Here is a 23,162-nt window from a genome sequence, read left to right as displayed (position 1 = left end):
TCTTATTGCAGCAAGAAGTACTCTCCATGCTGCAAAAAGGAGCCATAGAACTCGTGCCTGCCAACGAAAGGGGTGCGGGGGTTTACTCCCTGTACTTCTTGATTCCAAAAAAGGACGGGTCCCTCAGGCCCATTCTAGACCTCAGACCCCTCAACCAGTACATCCTTTCAGAGCACTTTCACATGCTAACTTTACAACAAGTCCAGCCACTGCTCTGTCAGGGCGACTTCCTGGCCACCCTGGACCTCAAGGATGCGTATTTCCACATTCCCATTCACCCAAGTCACAAAAAGTATCTCAGGTTCACCATCAACGGTCAGCATTACCAATTCAAAGTTCTGCCGTTCGGGGTCACTACTGCTCCCAGAGTTTTCACCAAGTGCTTAGCGACTGTGGCAGCACACCTTCGCAGAGAAGGGGTTCACGTGTACCCCTACCTGGACGACTGGCTCGTGCAGGCCAAATCTGCCGAGCAGTGCGGCCAAGACATGTCACGAACTATTCATCTCCTTCACAGTCTGGGCTTCTCTCTCAACTATGCAAAGTCTCACCTGCAGCCATCCCATGTCCAGCAGTACCTAGGGGCGACGATAAACACCCAGTCAGCCATGGCGCAGCCCAACACAGCCAGGGTCAACAGCATGCAAGCGCTCATCCGGAGGTTCCAGCCTCAGCGGGCCCTCCCGGCGCAAGTTTTCATGCAACTGATCGGCATGATGGCATCCTGCATATTCATTGTCCCGCACGCGAGGCTGCACATGCGACCCCTTCAAGAATGCTTAGCCCGTCAGTGGAATCAGGCTCATGGTCGTCTACAGGACCTAGTGTTGGTGACCGGTCGGGCTTACAACTCTCTGCATTGGTGGAACCCACAAAACCTTTGCAGGGGCCGACCGTTCCAAGAGCCTGTCCCACAAATAGTACTGACGACGGACGCATCTCTCCAGGGTTGGGGAGCGAATGTCCTCCACCACACAGTGCCGAGACTATGGACTGCACAACAGCAACGGATGCATATCAATGTGTTGGAACTCATGGCAATCTTCATGGCACTGAAGGCGTTCAAGCTGCACCTGTGCAGCAAGGTCGTGTTAGTCCGGACGGACAACATGACCGCCATGTATTACATCCAGAAGCAGGGAGGCACGCACTCCCCCCAGCTGTCTCACCTAGCCCAGAGCATATGGAAGTGGGCCATTCAACGGAACATCTTCCTCTTGGCGGAGCATCTCCCGGGTGTCGACAACCAGATGGCGGACCTGCTCAGCAGGCACAGTCATCAGATGCACGAGTGGGAGATCCACCCGTCTGTTCTCCGCCCGTACTTCCAACAGTGGGGTCATCCGGACATCGACCTCTTCGCCACAAGCGAGAACGCGAAATGCCCAAGCTTCGCCGCCAGGTTCCCACACCCGCAGTCTCAGGGCAATGCGATATGGATGAACTGGTCAGGCAGATTTGCGTACGCTTTTCCGCCAGCCCCCCTCATACCTCTGGTGGCGCGCAAACTGCGACAACACTCAATGACACTCATCCTGGTTGCTCCAACATGGGCACGGCAGGCTTGGTACACCACGTTCCTGGAACTTTCAGTGGTGCCTCATCAGCGGCTGCGCCTCACTCCCAGCGCTCCTCACGCAGAGCCATGGCGACATTCAGCACCCAGATCCCCATCAGTTGAACCTTGCGATTTGGCTCCTGAGGTCATAGAGTTTGGGTACCTTAATTTGCCTCCAGAATGCATGCACATCATCAAGGAGGCAAGACGACCGACTACCAGGGCCTGCTATGCAGCCAAATGGAAGCGGTTCGTTATTTACTGCTCCAACAACAACATTGATCCGTTGGACGCGTCTACACAAAACATCATCTGTTACTTGTTGCATCTGTACCAATGCAACCTGGCGTACAGTTCCATCAGGATCCATCTGGCGGCCATAGCCGCTTACCTGCAGAACAGGCAGCACGTTTCAGTTTTCAGAGTACCAGCCATTAAAGCCTTCCTAGAAGGACTTAAAAGGGTGATCCCTCCTAGACACCCCCCTTCACCTGTCTGGAACTTAAATGTCGTTCTCACTCGACTCATGGGGCTGCCCTTTGAGCCGCTCCATTCCTGTGAAATACAGTTCCTCACCTGGAAGGTGGCCTTCCTAGTAGCTATTACATCGCTACGAAGGGTCAGTGAACTGCAAGCTCTCACGATTCAGGAACCTTACCTGCAAATTCATGCAAATAGAGTGGTGCTCCGCACAAACCCAAAATTCCTGCCAAAGGTGGTTTCGCAGTTCCACCTTAACCAAAATATAGAACTGCCAGTTTTCTTCCCTAATCCAGATTCGGTGGCAGACAGAGCACTGCACACCTTAGATGTCAGAAGAGCTCTCCTGTATTACATTGACAGGACAAAAGACTTTCGGAAGACTAAACAACTCTTCATTGCATTCTCTCCACAACATAAAGGCAACCCTATCTCAAAGTCAGGTATAGCCAGGTGGATTGTTAAATGTATCCAGATCTGTCATCAAAAAGCTAAACGCACATTAACAGTTCCCCCAAGAGCGCATTCCACACGCAAGTTAGGGGCTTCCATGGCGTTCCTGGGTAATATTCCTCTAGAGGACATATGTAGAGCAGCCACATGGACCACCATACATACATTTACCAAACACTACTGCGTAGATGTACACTCCAAACAGCAAGCCGCTGTAGGTCAGGCTGTTCTCAGAACTCTCTTTCAGACTGCTGCAGCTAGCACGGGCACCCGCCAGTAAGGAGGGGACTGCTATTTATTCTATGCACAGATATGAATTCAGCAGCCCTCATGCCTCGAACGGAATATGCTACTTACCAGTATGCATCTGTTCTTGGCATGAAGGGCTGCTGACATTCATATCGCCCACCCTCCTCCCCGGTGCCTGTCGCAGCTGCAGCTCTCAGAAGCATTTTCAGGCATGGTCATCATTTTCAGTATTACACTCCATCTCTGCCACAATGGCGAAAAACAATCTGGGGATGGAGAGGATGCCCATGCGCACTGTAGTCCAGGGGAGGAGCCACCTATCTCGTGATACCTCGAAGACTCTTCCAGGACAACAATGTGCAATCATCCGGACCCAACACTAGGCGGCGATCTATGCACAGATATGAATGTCAGCAGCCCTTCATGCCAAGAACAGATGCATACTGGTAAGTAGCATATTCCTTTCAGGGGGTTTCGAGGTAGATGGGTTCGTATTTGGAGCAGAAGTTGGGGCAGTTATAATAGATTGAATTGGCAATGCAGTGATTTGTGTGACATTACTTACAACTGGCTTAATGGCAGCTCCCTTGTTTCCTAATTCCCGTTCCATTTTCCCTAATCTATCCTCCACTTTGTTCAGTCTCTCTAGGATTGCTATTGAATAGCTTCTAATTAAGCTCTCTATACTATGCAATGTAGCGAGTTCCTGGACTACTTGGGGCATATTGTCAGTCACACTGGTATCTAGGTTAGCCACCATATCTATAGGCATATTGGGTAGGGGCAGAGGTAAAGTACTAGTTCCTTCTGTTGTGGCTATTAAATCCTTAGCATTTTCAACAGAAGTCTTTGTCTTTTTACCAAAGTCGGAGTGGCTCAACTTTATTTGTTGTGAATCCCCCCTTTTCCGCCGTTTTTTGTTCGGGGGTGGACCATAAATTCTAGGCGTAGGCATTATTTTTTTAGCCCTATGTCGTGTTGTTTTGCCTAGAATAGGAGCAGGGGCAATCAGTGGCTTTGTTGTGTTAGGAGTACTGGTATGGTTGATAGAGGGGGGACCATTTGTAATCGGTGTGGGGCAAGTGTTATGTATAAGAATGGTATCTTTAAATGCTAGTGACTGGCTTTCCAGCAAAAGTACACTATCATTAACATTCTGACAGCCCTCGTCATTTGAAATAGCAGGTTGGGATGGAGTAATCACTGGCCTGTTTTTCATGATTTCTACGGAACGACGGCGTTCCGCTCGTCGCTCATCTAAGGTGGCTCCCTTGGAAATGTCAGCAACAGGTTTTGTAAAGTAATTGTCCAAAGTTCTGTTTAACAAACCCCCTTGCTTATCAGACATAGCCGAATCAGAATTTGGCGGAGCAAGCGACATTTTAGCGGGAAGTAGCAGCTATTAATAGTCAAGCAATGTAAGCTCAATTACAATGGCACAGGAATAACTGTCGGCCAGGGGGCAATGCCCAGTCCAGTCTCTCCGGGCCTCTGAGGGCCACAGAGGGCCCGCACTTGTCCCGGGCTTCTCCCGGGACGCTCCCGCGCCGCGGGGATTACACTTGACTTAAATACAGGGCTGAAGAGTAGAGGCGGGACTAGGCTAGCAGGGAGAGCGGCCAGGTGACGGGAGGCGGGGTGAACCGGGGCTTCTGGGAAACGAAGTCCGGACCCCAAGCGCTCGCAGCCCAGCTAGCTGTCAGTTCGCCCACAATCACAGTCCAGGTGTCCCTCGGAAAGGAGCAGCGCAGCGGGACCCGCGGAGCGGGTACCGCAAGTCGTGAAGTTGAAGGAACGGCTGCAAGGAGCCAGCAGCAGCAACGGTGAGGTATCCCAAAGAAAGCAGCTTCCAAACACCTTTTTAAATGTGGAGGCGGGACTAGGCTAGCAGGGAGAGTGGCCAGGTGACGGGAGGCGGGGTGAACTGGGGCTTCTGGGAAACGAAGTCCGGACCCCAAGCACTCGCAGCCCAGCTAGCTGTCAGTTCGCCCACAATCACAGTCCAGGTGTCCCTTGGAAAGGAGCAGCGCAGCGGGACCCGCGGAGCGGGTACCGCAAGTCGTGAAGTTGAAGGAACGGCTGCAAGGAGCCAGCAGCAGCAACGGTGAGGTATCCCACTAATACTTTGTATCAGATTTTAAATGTTTACTGGAACCAGTACAATCATGATTCGAAAGAAGATGGAGAGAAACAAAAAGTAGGCCTCCAGTGTTGTGCAAACAGAATACTTGGTCTCTCAGTTCCTACAAGCTCTTTGTATTTCAGCCATTCCTCATGTTTCCACTAGGCCTGGGCATGGAGTTCCACTCCACTCACAGAGTTTTTCCCTCTCCCGCTCCATGTAGCATGCGTAGTTCCGTAAAACTCTGCTCTATTGAGCGAAGTTTATTCCTCACTTGTGCTCACCAACGTTAGGTTGGCGAGCAGGGAAAATCGTATTCCAGACCACCTCCTGGTGATATTTCTCAACGCGGGCGGTCGCACATTACTGCTCGCGTTGAGAAACCTTCCGTTCGCGTTGAAGAAGCTGCCACTTGAGTAGAACATCAGCTCTACATGTCAAGAACAGATGCATACTGGTAAGTAGCATTTTCCTTTATATTGCTAATGTTTTCCTGCATGTTAAACAATTCTGAACTAGAGTATTAATTATTTTTAAAGGTATTGTCAGTAACTGGGTCTGAAAGTAACCATTATCAAGATATACAGACTACATATTTAGACAATAAATATTTAGATTAAATGTGTTTTACAATATCCGTATATAAGGCTCTCAATTAAAGCCATTTTCAAGCCAGTGCACTTTCATTGAATGAGATGCAAAAGAAAGATACTGAAAATAGAAATGAGGCAAAAAGACAAAAATGACCAGCAGCTACTTTGCAGAGATTGACGACCCATTTGAGCACAAAAACGTTCATTTTAAACATGAAACCTGTGGATAAAAATCTATTCCCGAGTGTAAAGTTCACTCCCCACCACGAACTGTGATTAAGTTCAACTGATTTAAAGCAATTGACAAAGTAGAGAAGGCGCGTGGAAAGGTGCCCGAGTTAGCATAACTTAAAGAAATGAGAGCGTGGCTGGGAAGTTCAAATCCAGAGCAAAATTCCATAATGTTTTCCCGATTTTAAAAAAAAGGGGCTTTACTTGATCTCATTTATTAAAGTTAGAAGGCATGATATTCTTCTGAGTAAACAAAACATTCTAGAAATCTAGTTATAAAAGTATAAAGAACAAGTGTCTTGCCGTTGGTGTAACTATACGTTTATAAACTCAAATTGTAATTCTGTTTATTTATTTTTGCAGGTTTCACCGCCCATAACGTCTTGCAGAATTATTATCAAGTACTGCCCAGCATGGTCTGGAAATCATATTTCCTAAAGCCTTGAGGTTGCACTGGATCTTAAACAACACCTTGTGTGTATATACTACGTCTTAATCTGTAATTAATAGGGAATCGGATGCCGTTGACCTTACTTGAAGAGGAGATCCTCCGGAATTTGAAGGGCAGATGATTATTTTCCGAATAAAGTGAAACGGCTAGTTCACCGTGATCTTTGTGCGTCCACCCCTGCCGCTTGATCATTTGGAAAGATCATGCAGACCGTTACATGGACAAGACTTTTTGCAAGGGTATGGTGCTGGGAGCAGACCCTGGACAGTCCAGTAGGCTTCATCTTGTAGGCCTGGAGATTAAGATTGTCGCCTACACAACGAATCCTTTGGAGTCAAAGGACCTCTCAAACTGTTGGCCCAAATGAGAGAGGCGGCAGCCTCTGGATGAAAATTGCTCCAAGAAAGCATTTTATGTTTTAAGGAGGCATTTAATTTTGTATAACCTAAAACTGCAGACAATCAAGGATTTTAAGTAGTGCAATATATGTGCATCAAACAGCTGTTGTTTATTGCCCGTAACACAGTACTACTGCTTGTTTGTGGCCTCAGTACGTCAGTAGAATTTGTTGAGTATCCCTGCGTGGTGCCAGTGAACACAGTGCTAGTACTGGGTGTTGTAGCCTCAACTTTTTGCTTTTAATTCCTAAACACGAGGTCTCACATTTTGGTAAGTGGATCGCCAGAATCCTCATTATGAAGCTTATAAGACTGGTTGCGCCATATCTGCTGGGCTTCACTGCACCACAAGCTTACTGTCATACGGAGAAGATTGTGTTAGGAGCAAGCGACGAAGGAGACTTCGTAACAACAGAACAATTCGGTGTGTATCGCAATCATGGAGGTGGTCCATGTTTGATTTGCTGAATTTTTCATGGTATGCACAACTCAGAGCTAAGACTAACTGCATTGACAATCTGACTTTTATCTCTGTCTAAACATAACACAGGTCAGTGGTCCTGTCCTTCGACCCTTTCCTTAGCTACAGTTAAAGTATTACAGAAGGCCAACAATTGTTCATCGACAGCCTTGAAATAATTGCAGAATGTCTGCCATGTTTGATATTCTTGAAACAACAGTAAGTTGGTAGTGAGTGATAGTGAGTTCTTGCTTAAATGCATGTGCAAAGTTATTATAAAGGGCGCTATGGGCCTCAAAGAAACATGCAGCACGCGACAGATCAACAAATGTGTTCTGTTAAGGAAAAAACTGGCCTTCTGTTAAAGCACTTATTGATGAACAGGTATCCACCTCAGTCTCAAGCCGCAGTGCGCATCAATGCCACATGCATCGGGCCGCAGGCTCAAAAAAGGGCTATGCACTGTGGAAGGGAAGCAGGTTTATTTTTCGGGTTCCCAATATTGAGTGTTGTTATCAAAAAGACGTCAAGGTCTAAACAAAGATTTTGCAATCAAAGGTTTATGTACTGTGCATGCGCATTTTGCTCTTAGAACTCCAAAATGTTGCTCTTAGAACTCCAAAATTTATTTTAGGTTACATTTCCAAGTCCTTCACTACTTGTACAGTTTATAGCTCCTATGAGCATGGAACAAAATTGAAACCACATGTAAGAAAGCAGTGAGCAAGCCCATACGGGCACTTTGTTTACAATTCTGACATTACTGCGTGAAGCTACTGTGCACACTTTTTGCTTTTTGTAGGGAACAAACAACTTCACTTTTTAAAATATTTTTAGTTGGCATATTTAGCCATAAAAAGTAGCACATTACAAACAATTAAAATATGATTTATCCCAACAGTTTCACCATAAAACAATATAATACATAATAAAAACCTACTAAAGTATACAATGGGAGACCCAGGTATATAAAACTCTTAGTTCTTCACCTAGGCAGCAAGGAGTTGCTTATACATTAGCTATACATTTATACAGAATCTAGAGTAATCCACAGATCATGGGTGAGATCGAATTTCTAAGAACTATTCGTTTCAAACTATACCATTTCCTTCAATGACTCCTGTATTGCAATTAAAAATATTCCTATTGCACATGCTACATTTAAAAATCTCATATGTGTCAATAAGCTAAGTGCTTGGTCCCTACCGAAACTTTTATAAACAATAAAAATAGGTTTTAAAATATTTTTCTGTTCTTCTAAAAACCACAAACTATCCAACAAGATATGTTGACTACTACATTTTACTTGCAGGCCACAAGAGCACAGACCTTGGTCATTCGACATAAGTGATTTTATCTTCCAATTGATGTTACATGGGTTCAGGCCGACTCTAAATTTCAATATTGCATTTCTGGGCTTTGGGTTAGGCATCGCTTCTTTATAGGGGAAGATATGATCATTGGCCCACCCGTTTATCATTAACCGGGCAGACGATTTGCTCTTCAAGTAATATAAATCTGCACTATAGTCTATCTGTGATCTGCCTTCAAACTGGTTCCCATCTCTTTTCTCCTGTGACAAAGATTCCACTAGAGATCTGAGCTGGCAGATCTTGATGAGCCTGCAAGGACCACTAGCCACATGTGCCCTGGCCGCATTCTGAAGCACGAGAGCGCTGGATGTAAAATGGCCTTTCTTCCTACATGACCATGCTTTGCAGCCAGTGGGTAGGTGACTGGCAGCACATGCTTGAAAACAAATAATGCAACCCGCTGCTGTTTGCGGGATGGGTTGTTCTGTGGAGAAATCATTCCTGTTGAAAACAACGCCTCAGTCTCACCCCTACTCGCACCCCATCGTTTCCAGTGGGTGGTGCAATGAAAGGAACCCCTACTTGTCCGCGGTTGCAAAGCTAGTAAAAGTATCAAGCAGGGATTGGATGCATTGCACCTTTCGGTTAAAAATGCCCTTGGTATGAAAACACTACATTGAATTTGCAACCTTTTTCTTTCGAGAGAGTCTAACTTCGCCAGTCCCAGCCTGTTACAATGGCGTGGATTATAAAAGACTGTACAAGAGGTGAATTTTTTATTGGATCATGAAAGTGGAGAAGATTGAAGAGTAGGATTGCTTGTGGTGATGCTTCCAAGGCTGTCTTTGCACAAGCTAACGTTATCGCGATCGAAAGCTGGTCAGACTGCAGTAGGTAATGATAAAATGGAGGTTCAGGTGAGACATCTCGCGGTACATGACATGAAGCTCAGCTTAGTGCGGCGATGCATGAAAGTATCCGCAGCAGCTCACGTGTCGACAGGTTATCATTCTCCCATGCAGATTGTTCCAGAGGGAGAATAAAAGCATAGGTAAGCGCTTAGAAACAAGTTCATGGTTTTCCAAAAACTCCCAACCTTTCACCTTCTCCACAGATGTTCTTGTGGTGCCCACGCTTAGCACAGCAAGGTTAGCATCTTGAAGATACTTCCACATTTTTACGTAGTAAAAGCGGAAAGTGGCTATTGGGTATGGTTTCTGGTGAGGTGTAGGCCTCTGTATCCACATGTCCACTGCAGGCTGGTCCTCTGTTGATAGAACCGCTGCCACGTGAGCAGGACCTGTGATTTATTGTCCATGTCTTCTCTGTGTCCTGTATGCAAAGTGTTAAAGTCCAACAGTTAGAATTCAGGGCCTACACCAAGTTGACCAAAACATTGGATTGGTTCAGTGAACTGCAACAAATATCCTCCGGCTGTTATTAGGGCGCAAATACTGCTTTATTTCCACCACGCACTGCTGTCTCTTCAAACTGTGCCAAACTCCACTGTCGCTGCAAATGTTTATTATTGTAAAAAATGACGTTTTTGCACGGTATTTTAAGAACTGCGGTGTCAGACCTTGAAAGGGCTCCAGGGTAATATCATATAGTGCAGACGCTGACAGATGCCCAGTCCTATCGGCCTTGTACAATTCTCGAGACCGGCCAACACACACGGTCCCGCTGGGGAGGAGACGAGTGACGACGTCACACGGAGGGAGGTAGCATGGTTTCCAGCAGCTCGTGTTTGGAGGTTCACAGGGATTTTTGCAAATCCCAGGAATCAGCAGAGCTTCGAAAAGTTTAGATTTTGGTTAGTTAGGGCGCAACCCGCCATAACACGCCTTCAGGCCTTTAAGCGGGCCTACAGGCTCGCCGCTTTAATCCCCACCCTCTCGAAATGTATCTGAAAGATTGCTTCAATGTAGTAATTTATGCTCGCCAGTAATTGTGATTTTATTTAAGTAAATAGAATATATACTGGTATCGTCAGGAACTTAAGAGGACAAACGTGGATTTTAAAATGGTGGCATAAGTCGTGAATTGCAAGCATTACTGAATGCTTTGCTTGGGACATGGTTTATAAAAGTGGATTTATAGGTTGAAGGGTTGAACCCATGGCAGAAAGAGGTGGAGATGCTAACAGGCTGCTCAGAGAACTGGAAGTAAAGCCTGCATCAGTGACTGTAGTATGGTCACGCGTTTGCATATCAATAAAATACACAGCTCCATGTAGCAGTTCAGATTTGCCATATAAGTAAGCGTCTGCATTTCTCCCTAGTATATTGATTCGAGAAGTAGAGATGTAGGCTGTAAATTAAACACTTCCAAAATGTTCTAGAAACAATTATGTTAATTTGCCTTGTTTGGAAGAGCTGCTTAGTTCGCGCTGCACAATCTTTAAAGCGGGCACTGGGTTTAGAAAGGAATTGTCGTGGGCCATTTCTTTTGTCAATGTTGTGTTAAAACAATGCGTTTGCACACTGTGCAACGCCGAGGCTGTTTCAGGGCGAATGACTCGGCCCTTCCTTTCCTTCTAGATACAGGGAAGGGAACCAGGTGCGGGCAATGTATTTATTCTACTTGTATAGATAGATGCACTTCTCTTCCTTGCCAATGTTTTCTCACTGTATGTACCGGTTCTTTGCTGCTCCTCTGGCGCCCTCTTGTGGTTGGCACTGTTCTTCAGCTGAAAATAGGGCCAACTACTAGTACTCTCCGCGCTCAGGCTGTGAATAATTTGTTTGCAAATACACCTCTACACGTTGGGGCAAAGGTGGGTGTAAACAAGGTGAACTATGTGTGGTGTGTGTTTTAAACATATGTTCAAGTGCTTTAAACAGAAGTATAAAAAAAGCAACCTAATTTCCGGCAGCTGGAAAAATGAATAACTGTAAGCACAGAAAGAAGTCTTTGGTGCTCGGTGAGCTTAAGAATGTAGTTTGTGTGGCGTTGTGCACAACTTCTCACAACATGTAAAACCCCTCCAGTGGAGGGGGGGGCGAGCCATGGCTGGTTGTGAGAAGGAGGGCCGAACAGCAAAGAATACATAGTGGAAAAACGCGCTCAAGTAGGCATTTTTACAGGGTATTTGTTACATGTAGTTCTAGTTTCTTAAACCTCTGGCAAAAGGGCCAGAGATTACAGACCCTGACAATCAATCGCAGCTAAGGACATTCTGCTGTGTGAAAACATGTTTTAAGTTTTACATTATTGCCTCCCTGAACGTGCAGATTTCTTTCGTTACGTTGCTGACAGTGGCTCGTAGACAAGCACAGAAGTTATTTAAGAAAGAAAGAAAAAATACAAAAAATAGGACTTCTGCTCATTCGTCAATTCACACGTCATCGAAAAAGATACATGCCGCCCAAGTGGAACAGTCATGATGTTGCCAATTGCTGCTTTATGTAACTAGTGTCTGATTGTAAGATCTAATGTCCTTTTCGCTAAAGGGCACTTAGAGGATTATAGGAGTTTATTTTGCGACAGTTTTGAATGTTCATAGATTACGTGTTCCCAAAGGAACGAATACTAACAATAGGATCCCGCTCCAATGGCCTTCCCATTAGCAGATCATGCTGACGCCCAGCCTTTGACACCAAGGCTTGTTTCAAGTGCTTTGAATACTCAGTGGGGCTTGGTTTCATGTCTTGCTCTTAGCAGTGCAGTATGGTTTGACACAGAACACTCTGTTCTACAAATGTCCGAGAGGACAGTGAGGTGAAATCGGCTTAGTTTAGAAACATGTTGATACTTTTATTTGTACAACTATAGAAGCATGTATTTGCTTGATGGACTGAGTCAAACTTCTGTACTTGCACCCCCGAAGTAAAATAAAGAAATATTTTTGTCGGGCAAAAAAAATGTTGGCTACAGTCACAAAATCTAAGACACCCCTATCAGGCTACAAACTGTAAACAGTGTCTATAATGCTGGTTAGTTCCCCAGAGCAGAATGCAGAGAACGAACAAGGACCTAATGACTTGTATTGGTGTTGTAGACTTTGACAGCATAACCGATACGGAATCCAAATGCATGACTAACAGGACATGTCACGTATATGGCATTCTTTAAAGCATTTTGACCAATATAAACGCAAATTGTAATTTAATTAAAAAAAAAACATTTTTTAAAAGAAGGTGGACACTAAATGTTTGAGTAGTCGAATCTGGACCTAAAAAGGGCTAATGTACACATAATCAACTTTGGTAATAGAGCCGTTTGCCATAAATAATAAGTGTAATTTTAATACAAATTAATCCATTGGTTATCATTGGTATATCCTTTGTTAGTTGTTCCAGCTTTTCCCTATTTTGAAGATTTTGTTTTGGGTTTCCTATTTCAGTCAGCATCGTTTTTTTACTTTTCCCAATGCCAACACGTATCTTTTGTACCACATTTTTATTGGTGCGTTTTGATGTGCTTTTATAGACATTCCCAAGTAAGTTCAGTGCCAGTATTCAGTGTCATATCTTGGGTTTGGGTGAAGAAACAACCTATGCAGATGGCAGTGAGTCGCTGCTGCTCACCACCGTCTCTGGTCCTGTACCATTGTGATGATGCCTGAAATGAGCTTTCTTTCCCCAAAGAAGAGTTAAATGCACATTTACTCATTCATGTGCACGTTAAATGGCAATCAACAAAGCAGAACAGGGAGATGGACATGCAAGGGTAGTTTAAGTTATTTAATTTGTGTACATTTTATTGTTTTAATATTTTTTGTTTTGAAGAGTTTTGCTTATGCCCACATGGTAAATATTACAGATGTTCTGAACATTCCAGTCGGGCTTTTTCTTTAAATTCTAAAAATGTTTCATTTTGCTGTACTGTTGGAGGGGCAAAATTAGAAAGCAAAAGATGACTGGAGATAACAGGGCCCTGTAGACCAAATGTTTGAGAAAGCCAACGTTTGTGTGCCACATGCCTATTTAGTTTGGAGTATTTTTATTTCATGTATCAAGAATGTATTTTTTTTTTTTTGCGCTAGCATTGTATATTGTGAATGCCAGTAGAATCATTTTCTAGACAACCAAGAGAGCCATACATGTTGGGATTCTGAGATCTGGTGATTGAGAAATGCCTTTCAGTTCCCTGCTGCATTAGTAATAGTAAACAGAAATGAAATCCGAACCTTTTCAGGATGAAGTAAACATGGCGTCCTACAAATCAATGGCTGGTGGGAAATACCACCACACTGCAGCAGCTCTTTCAGAAACACAAAGTACTTCAGGAACGGCGCGAACACTGACCATGCTGGCTCATTCAGCGTCCACATTTTTAGTAGGAGTGGAAAATAAAAGCACAGTTGAGATTCACATTCTCACCCTGCATTCTGCGCACATGATGTTCATAGCAGCAAATTCAGTTTAAATTCACTTTTAAATATTTGATTGTGCAGCTGTAGTAAGCAATGTAGGCCACGCCTCTCTTTCTTCAGCGGGCAGTGAGAGTGGCATCTGAGATGAAATGGGGACATGATGCCTTGATCTGTGATTCTTCCCATGTGATGCTGTAGGCATTTCACAGAAAGGTGAGTGCTTGCAAAGTGTAAATAACTCCCACCGTTAGTGTACATTGGTAAATATAAGACAATATCTTTTGCTCTACATCTGTACTGCAACTTACCATGTGTGTATATGTATATGGGTACACATAAACTGTATATAGTTTTCCCACTGTTATCTAAAAGAAAATCGGTATTATCTTTTTTATAATGTAACTGTGTTTTATTAATGTGTATGTTGTGTTAACCTTATTTAATAAACAAAAAATGTGATATGAATAGTAATACATATATTAAGATACTTTTTGCTGTGCACAATTCTAAAAGTGCCTTAGAAAATGTTTAGGTATTTTAACTGTATGTTGAAAAACAATTACCTCAATAAAACTGTTGGGAAAATATGCATAATTATTTCTCTCCACAAATCTCTATCAAATTTCTTCGTGATGCTCTGTACATGTGCACCCGAGGCATTAACAGACCAGTGAATCACCAGTGTTGACTTCTGTGAGATGGGTCAGCCCTAGCGAGGAGAATAACAGACCAGTGAATCACCAGTGTTGACTTCTGTGAGATGGGTCAGCCCTAGCGAGGAGAACAACCACGATTCTTTTGTGATAACGGCCTGTCACACTAGGTACATTTAATTCGCTTCTTCAGCAATTAAAAAAGGGCTTGCTTCAGGATTCACTTGAGCTCTGTACCTGTTTAACATCTAGTTAAATCCACTCTTTAACATTATTATCATAATTTTGAGTTTTATATAGCGCTAGCTAGACCTGAAGGTATCAGAGCGCTTTACATGTTATTTGATAACTTTTACAAGAGGTACAAAAGGAAGCAAAATTTAAAGTTTCAGTCATAGGCTGATGATAGGCATGTTCTGTCTAAGGTTAAGGGAAATAGGCCACAATACAAAATACTCCAGTAGTGGACCAAATTAATTTCCAGATGAATTATAACACTATTACTCAGTCAAAGCCCTCTTTTATGGTTATCTCAACTGTTTGGCTCGTTCATTTTATATAAAGATATGGTTGAAAAAAGATGGGATAGGGCAAGATGACAACCTTTCTGTGCAGGCCAAAGTAGAATACACAGACTTTCTGACGGATACTTCTACCTGCAGATTCCTGGCCTCTTGACTCTCATCGAGGGCGCCAGATGGAGTCTTGAACAGTTGCAACACTTCTCCTCTTCCAGTAGGTGGTGCTTTCCTGGCAGGATATCTTTAGGCACTAAGTGAGGTTTTGAACCCTGTCGTTCCTTTCATGGAACGATGTCTGTTCTGAATCCTCATGAGTTCTGCCTGTGGTTCTTAGGGCCTAAGCATGACTTGTGCAGTCAGTGTGGCCACATTCACTCATAAAGCCACTAAGGAGCAGGAGGCAAAACTCTTTATGACACGGATGTGGGTCTGCCGCTGGACTCAGTGTCATTCTCACTCCAGGTCCCTCTCAAGTACCCGCTCTACATCCCATTCTACACCCTCAACAAGTAGTCTTTGAAGCAGGAGAAATTGTAGTCGAGGAGAAGACGTATAGGAGAACAGGAAGTCCCATAAGGCAGATTACACAGTGTCCAGACACCGATTCCGCTTCAGTAGTAGGTCTCTGGGTCTGAAACTTCATTCCCAGACTCCAGCTCTAAAGTCCTCACCAGAATCTGAATTAGTGGATATCACCCTGGTATCGCCTGCACCTCTGAACCTCGCTCCAGCACCAGGCACATGATCGCTCTTGGCATACCAGGAGTTTCAGTTGCTTTGCACCAATCTTTTCTCTAGCCAATTTTGCGCTCTTCCACCTTGTTCCAGTTGTCCCTGGCACACCCTTTGGGCCCTATGAAATCCTTGATGCCTCTGACTAGACTTCTGCTGGGGGACCCTCCCTCAGTTCCAGTTGACCCCTTCCTTTGGATGTCAATCTGGCCTGGGTGACACAACCCCGCCATTGGTGCCCCCACCGATCTCAGCCCCAGGGCGATCTTCAAACTTGTGCTTGCTTCGGAGCCAATTCCAAAGACCAAGTCTATTCTTTTACACTCTAGGAGACAGACGCAGAGCTTTAAAGAAAAATCCCAGTACAGGGAGGAGACTTATTACAGGCGATTGCCTAAAGCAGAGTATTTTAACATAGTGGGCTACCTTTTTGCAGGGCCGGACTGAAAACCAAAACCGGCCCTGGCAAAGTGCTCGGAAGGCCCACTGGGGGTGCGACCGAGCTCATTGCCGGGGCCGGTTTTCGGCCGATTTTGTTACAGGGCCGAATTTGCAGCTATGCTGCAAAAACGGCCCCCAGGGCCCAAAACCAGCCCCCACCCTTGCGGCGCACCAGGGGATTGCCCGGTGCCCGCAACGGCCAGTCCGGGCCTGCCTTTTTGGCCCTGATGCAGACCACATGCAAATATGGGAGATAGTTAGTCAGGATGACAATGACAATAGTGAAGTGGCCAATTTGTTCCTTCCTTCTTGGGCAGAAGCTTTCCCTCAAGAATACTAGTGGGCTCAATGCCTAGCCAGGGGTGGACTTGGAGTAGCCTTCAGGACGTCTGTCAGAGGAGGATGCAGCGCATTTCACACACGTCTTAAAAAAGGCTGCAGAGGTTCTTGATTGTGCCTCTTCTTGGAGGACTATAAGGCAAACCCCTTTTCAGAGATTCTCCTGACAGCCTCTTCAGCTTCTGAGCCGTGGTTTCCATTTTATTAGTTCAGTTCAGAAAAACTTTATTTAGGTCAATGTGACCTAAAAAAGTACATCTCCTAAAATCAAATATAGCACACACACTAGGAAACAAGTGATAATATGGAACATATGAGATACACAATACCTAAATGTATAATCTGGCTACCTTCATACATAATGATAAAAAATGTCCATCTAAGGCCGTGGTTCCCAAACTGTGCGCCGCGGCGCCCCGGTGCGCCGTTATCAGTTGCCAGGGGCGCCGCGATGTGGGAAATTGCAGTGGCAGCGCTAGAAATTTAGAAATGACACCTGCATAATTGTGTCAGATCCGCCGCTTTAAGGAAACAGGAATGGAAAGAAAGGGGGAGCTGCAGGGGCTCTTGGAAGGGGTGAAACAACAGCAAGGCCTCATTAACATGCAAATGGTCTTTTAACGACCTGTGAAGTGCTGGGGTGTGGTTGTGTGTGCGCTCTAACAAGAAGAACAGTGTGTGTGTGTGTGTGCACCGTTACCGGTGTGCACGAGGCATTCAGTCTCACACCAGGATGCATGCTCTTCAGAGTGCATGTCTAGTGCACTGTTACAGCACATTCCTTTCACCATCACAGTGGATAAATGCTACCTGGTTCTGCTCCCTACTGCTGTCTGAGAAGATGTAGGCATGCGTATTTATCTGGCATTTGTTTGAAGAACGTGCCCCTCACAGTGAAGCGTGATCTCCTGCCTCAGCTGTGTGCCGCCTGAAATCACAGACCCGAGCGGACAGCCGTCTGTCTCCGGACAACCAGGAACCATTGTGCTGGTGGAGCACCCGTCAGGTCCCTTCACTGCTACGCGAGCACAGACCTCTCTTGACGTGTAAGGAGCTGAGGGGCTGCTGAGGGTCAGCTTTGTCCTCTTACTGGTCGCCACATCGGTGGCGGGCTGTGATTGCAGCACCGGCTGTGAAAGGAACGAGGTCGGTCCTCAGAAGGAGATGCTGATGACTGTCTGAATCACAGCTGCTTTGAAGAGCTGTATGCTGGGATATGTAGTGTGGTACAACTGCTGTAGGGTGCGCAGCTCGTGTAATTAGATGCTTAACATGCTGTTCAGAGCGGTTAGCTGCATATTATTGAAGCTGGTTTTCTCAAGTGATTTGTCTGCTAATCTTCTATAGTCCTTCGAATAGAATATCTCAGTGCCTATATTCAACCATAAATCCAAGCAGAGGCTTTTTTTCTTTCATGGACATGTCTACTTGATTATCTGAATAAGAAAAAATGGTTCGCCCCCACTGACACCTGGAGTCTGCTTCATGCTGTTTTGTCTAATATAATCTTGGTAATTCAGCTTCTCCTCCTGCTGTATTTCTAATAATATCCCGTAAAGCATCAAGGAGGAAGCCTCTCTGGCCTTGGACCCCAGGATCCAGTCACGGCTGAAGGGCCCAAGGCTTCTGGGGGGAAATGAGTGAAGCTCCTCTGATTTGCTTACATTGTGACATCACAGACAATGACATCACAGGAGGTGCCAGCGATTGACTATTGCCGAAGCTCCTTTGCAAGAAGCAACCTTCTTGATGAAGATAGCAGAAAAACATAAAAAGTCTAAATCATAACCTTGATAAAATAGGTACATATATTTTGAAGTTCTATTTAGAGGAAATACTTCATTATAATCAGTGGGCAGAGGGTTTGGTCAAGGTCTCTCCAAGTCTTCTATATTTAAGAAAATTCCCCAATTTTGTTTGATTAGTGTATTATGCCTGTATGTATGTGGTATTAATACAGCACAAACTTAGCCAAATGTCTGCAGACCTCTGTACAGGGCCAAAGCCAAAGACTCGGTCAACATTTGATAGGAGGGGTAGACGGTTGGTGGTCTGTTACTGCATGACGATGTAGTGTGCGGGCTGTCCAGATGGATATGGGGATATTGTTCCAAATCCTTGGTGCATTACCCGCTTTTCATTCCACACCTAAGTATAACATACATGAGCCCTGGTGCCACTTCATCTGCTGCACTACTGATAGCTATGCCCGTGGCATGAAGTGATGAACAGAACCATTGTACAGTGTGGGGTACCCATTGACATAAAAAAAAAATGGACTGATGTTACTTGGGGAGGGGCGAGGTTGGTATATTCACCTATACGCAGGAGTAAATGTATATAGCAGTCTCAGGGCACAAAGGGAGCAGGCATGGAGGAAAGGGGCAGTCTCAGGGCACAAAGGGAGCAGGCATGGAGGAAAGGGGCAGTCTCAGGGCACGAAGGGAGCAGGCATGGAGGAAAGGGGCAGTCTAAGGGCACAAAGGGAGCAGGCATGGAGGAAAGGGGCAGTCTCAGGGCACAAAGGGAGCAGGCATGGAGGGAAGGGGCAGTCTCAGGGCACGAAGGGAGCAGGCATGGAGGGAAGGGGCAATCTCAGGGCACAAAGGGAGAATGCATGGAGGAAAGGGGCAGTCTAAGGGCACAAAGGGAGCAGGCATGGAGGAAAGGGGCAGTCTCCGGGCACGAAGGGAGCAGGCATGGATAGAAGGGGGAGTCTCAGGGCACGAAGAAAGGAGGCATGGACAGAGGGGGCAGTCAGACTGCAACAGGATTTACTCCCGAGGTCGGGCTTATATCCCCACCCACCGGTAAAAAAATGGGGGGGAGCCACGGCCAACTGCCAATTAGGGCAAGGGAGCCACGGGTCAAAAAAGTTTGGGAACCACTGATCTAAGGTGTTGTAGCTAGGCGATGAAAACAGTTCATATCGGAAAGTGCATAGTACTATAAATAAATAAATAATTTAATTTAAAACCAGAGAATATTCATTAAAAAGAGCTGGGTCCAAAGAACAACTAGACTTAGTCATGGGCAACACAATACTAGATTATTAAAAGTACATTGAGTTCTTATTGCAAGACCTAAACCTACTTGGATGATTTTAATAACGTCCTTCTAGTGCACCACATAGAGAACAAAATCCGGCAACTGAGTACACAATCAAGGTGCTGAGATCAGACTTCAATATCCGGAATACTTCAAGACAGTGGCGGCTACCAATATTCCTACAAATCTGAATCAACCAGCGTTTCCTTGCCCTATAGTAGCCAGAACAGCTAAAAAAACATGTAGCACTGATTCTTCAGGAAAATCACACGCAGGACACTGTACCCTTTGATGGTTGCTCCACTTAGCCTTGAAGCATCGAAGCGGAAGGACCCCAAACCTAAATTGTAAAAAGAGCTTTCTTGCCTTAACCGGATTAATGAGATCTAATATTGACTCAAAGCGGGCGTTATCCTTAACTTCTAGAAAAGCCAGAGATAATTTGCCCGTTTTGGGGCAGGAATAGAGTTGAGCCCTTCTATACTCTCCATAACAGACCATCATTTGTTTCCCTGTGGTTTGAAGGCAAGCACGATCTGGTTCAGACCAGCAATCACCCATGCCCATATTGGTCAGTAAATGTTTAATATGCGCAAACCAAGGGAGTTTGGCAGCACCCTGTACTGACAAAACATCAAGCATGTCCTCTCTATAGAACTGACCATAATTTTTCCAGTGGCACCAGGTAAAAATGCCGACCTTAGGTCTACAAAAATTAAATATAAACTACCCCCTGAAGGCAGATTGTCTTCCAGTACAAAAGCTGGAGTCTTAGTACTTGGTCCAGGGTTGACAACTTTTCCTTGAACCCTGCCTGGAGGGGGGACAGTCCCTCTTTTTCTTAGATCCAGGATTGTAACCTGGCCAGGAGAACACGTGCAAATAATTTTTGGGAAATATTAATTAAGCTAATAGGTCTGTAATTAATTGGTAATAATGCGGATCCTTTTTTTTTTTTTTTTTAATTTGTTTTTATTGTTGCATCAAGTAAACATACTCAGCAGTTCAGTCTTTGAGAGGTGCGGCGTCAACATTTCGCCACATTCTATCAGAATCGCAACATTTTCTTTTTTTTTAAATTAAACAACAAATAACATTCAGGTGTATAGCTTGGTCGTACTGAAGCATGTTAAGTATACATCATCATTCTAGTTATGTCAGGCCAGCGGGCCATTTTCACCACCCACAGGGAATCTTACCATCTTCTACGCCAGACGGGCGTGGGAGGACCGAAGCAGCCCGCACCCATACCATCCTGTCCCTCCCGCACTTCCATATTTACTCTTCATCATCTTCCTCCTCTGAACTATCTACGTCTTCCTCTTCCGGTAGTGGTTCACAAGGCTCCCCCCTGTAGGCGTTCCATGGCAGCCATATTTTGTTCCATTTACGCGGATTTGCCCTCTGCTGATATACCGCCCGCTCCACCACCATGAGCATATCCATGTTTCTGCACCATTGTGTCAAAGTCGGCGTCTCTGGCGCCCCCCATTTTTGCGCTATATCTCGCTTCGCTAGCATCATTCCTATAACCACCCATTGCCTCCCTTGCAGTGTCAGGTTGGTCGGGCCCCATACATTTAGCAGACAAATTCTAGGATCAGGAGTGAACGGGAGTTGTAGCGTCTGGGCGACCGTGCGTGCCACTCGCTTCCAGTAATCTATTATGTTCGGACAGGACCACAGGGTATGGAACAGCGTTCCCTCCTCCCCACAGTTTCGTAAGCAATACGGGTGATCTGCCCTTTGGAATTTGTGTAGGGTGGTGCGTGTGTAGTACACTCGGTGTAGTATCTTGAATTGTATCAGTCGGAATCTTGCTGAAATTCCCGCTTCTCTAGGCGATGCCATTGCGGCATTCCAGTTTGCCTCATCCAGGTCACCAACATCATCCTCCCATTTCACTTTATGCGGATCCTTTTTTAAAAATTAGTATTATCTCCGCTCCTAACCAGCTGTAGGGTATCTTCATGTCCTGCAGTATGGCGTTGAAGAGGACACAGAAGTATGGAATCCAGATGGTCCGTTCACTCCTATAAAGGTCCCCTGGGATCTTATCCAAACCTGGAGCTTTACCCAGTGATATTTTTAGCAGTGCTCCCTCAATTTCCTTTAGGCTTATATGTGTACTTAAACGACTATCAATGACGGAATCTGAATCTTCACTGCTTACAGGGCGATCTGCTTTCGTACAGCAGACCCTTCAATCACCAACTGACTTATTTTCCTCGGCGTAAAGAGTTTCCAAATGCTCCTGCCATACCTCCTCATCCAGGTTAGTTTCAACCGCTGTTTTGGGGGTGGAGGAACCTGTATTAACTATACCCCAGAATGTCCTCCTATCTCTATCCCCCAGAGCAATTTTCAGAGTGACCCAATTTTCCCTTTCCCATTGCTGTTTAGCTTCTTGAAAGGCCAGTTTATATGCCTTTCTTGGGGTTTTTATATTGGGGCAGTTGTTAGTTTTAACCTCTTGGCTGCTAGGCGTTTTCCCCCTCCTGTGCTGGGATTTACCATTTTGCTGTTTGCATGACGAGCTCAGCTCGTCATCAGCACATGACACCCGTGGGTGATGACGAGCTGAGCTCGTCATCAGCATCGAAAGGGTTAATGGATATTACAAGTGCCCTTTTGGCCTTGCGACATTGGCTATTATACCACAGATGGAATGGTGGCCTGGCCGGTTTAATGGGCTTGTTTGGATAAAAAAAATCCAATGAAACTTCCCTTAACTTGGAGAAGTTCATCTCAACTGCTTCCAGATCCAAGTCGGCCCTGCATGGTGGAAAATGGGCCTCCGCCTCTTCTAACACAGGTTACTCATCCTATCCTGTGACCGAAGAAAATTGGTCCACCTTACTCTCCTCCTACAGTTTGAGATAGTTAGCCCCGAATCGATAGGATTGTAAGAGGAGGCATAGTGTTTTTTTAATGCTTTTAATTCTATTGCTAGGGCATGATGATCACTATCTAGTCTTGTTATTATTTTAAAATCAATCATCCTATCCCAGGAGTTTGAATCAATTAAGATATAGTCTAATAAAACCCACGATCCTTGCTATAAAACGTATAACCATTTGATGAATCCAAACACGATCTTCCAATACACTCTTTTAATGAATGATTTAAGACGAGGCTGTTCATCTGAATTACCAAGGGGGACCATTTCTTAACTGTCAGGCATCTAGATTCTGGAATTGCCAGGCAGCGATCCTCATCCTGTATATTTTCAAGGATCAGTCCCTCAAGAGGCTTAAACTGGCAATTGAAATCCCCGCCTACAATAACCATTTGGTTTGTGTCCATAGAACACAAAAACGCGGATAGAATCTCTACCCTGTTAGACTCTTTACCCTTGGGGGTCAGCCTTGAGTATAAATTTATTAGGACAATAGAAGGCTTAGAGGGGAACAGGAGTTGGACACATAAAATGTCCAAATAACCTGTTTCTATTTGCACAGCCTTACAACCTAGGTGTACACCTATCCAAGTAATAAGCCCCCCAGACTGTCTCCCTACACCCCCTGATAAAGCTGGAATACTAAAGGTGGCATAGCCAGGGTTGGTTACCTCCCCGCGAGCTCACTTTTCCTGGAACACGCAGACCTCAAATTGGTTAATAAAGGATGCCCAATCTGGGTCATCCAACTTGTTGTTTATGGGTGCGACAATTGCGATTCTCCTATTAACATGACGAGAGAATCTGGATTTCATTAAAGACACGGAGGCTAACATTATGCATTAATCTTTTAATGCAGCTCACAAACACAGCCGCTTACATCACAAAGGTAAGAATAAGAATT

General features: G+C 45.1%; 1 protein-coding gene across 3 annotated transcripts in view; it reads left to right on the top strand.

The window, feature by feature from the left end:
• The window catches only part of PHACTR2 (phosphatase and actin regulator 2), a 553,469-nt gene extending 539,259 nt beyond the window's left edge, over nucleotides 1–14,210 (top strand). Inside the window, exon 12 of one of the 3 annotated variants that reach the window (XM_086927168.1) lies at nucleotides 6,050–14,210. In XM_086927168.1, the coding sequence (XP_086783294.1) occupies nucleotides 6,050–6,065 (16 nt within the window). In that variant the 3' untranslated portion in view covers nucleotides 6,066–14,210. The remainder of the gene's footprint in view (nucleotides 1–6,049) is intronic. The other 2 variants (XM_086927167.1, XM_086927166.1) reach the window with 2 other exon arrangements.
• The last annotated feature ends 8,952 nt before the right edge of the window (nucleotides 14,211–23,162 follow it).

Source organism: Lissotriton vulgaris, chromosome 6, assembly GCF_964263255.1.
Source record: "Lissotriton vulgaris chromosome 6, aLisVul1.2, whole genome shotgun sequence".
Lineage (NCBI taxonomy): Eukaryota > Metazoa > Chordata > Amphibia > Caudata > Salamandridae > Lissotriton > Lissotriton vulgaris.
The sequence above is the reverse complement of the archived record's forward strand: the minus strand, read 5'-3'. Positions and strand labels throughout refer to the sequence as shown.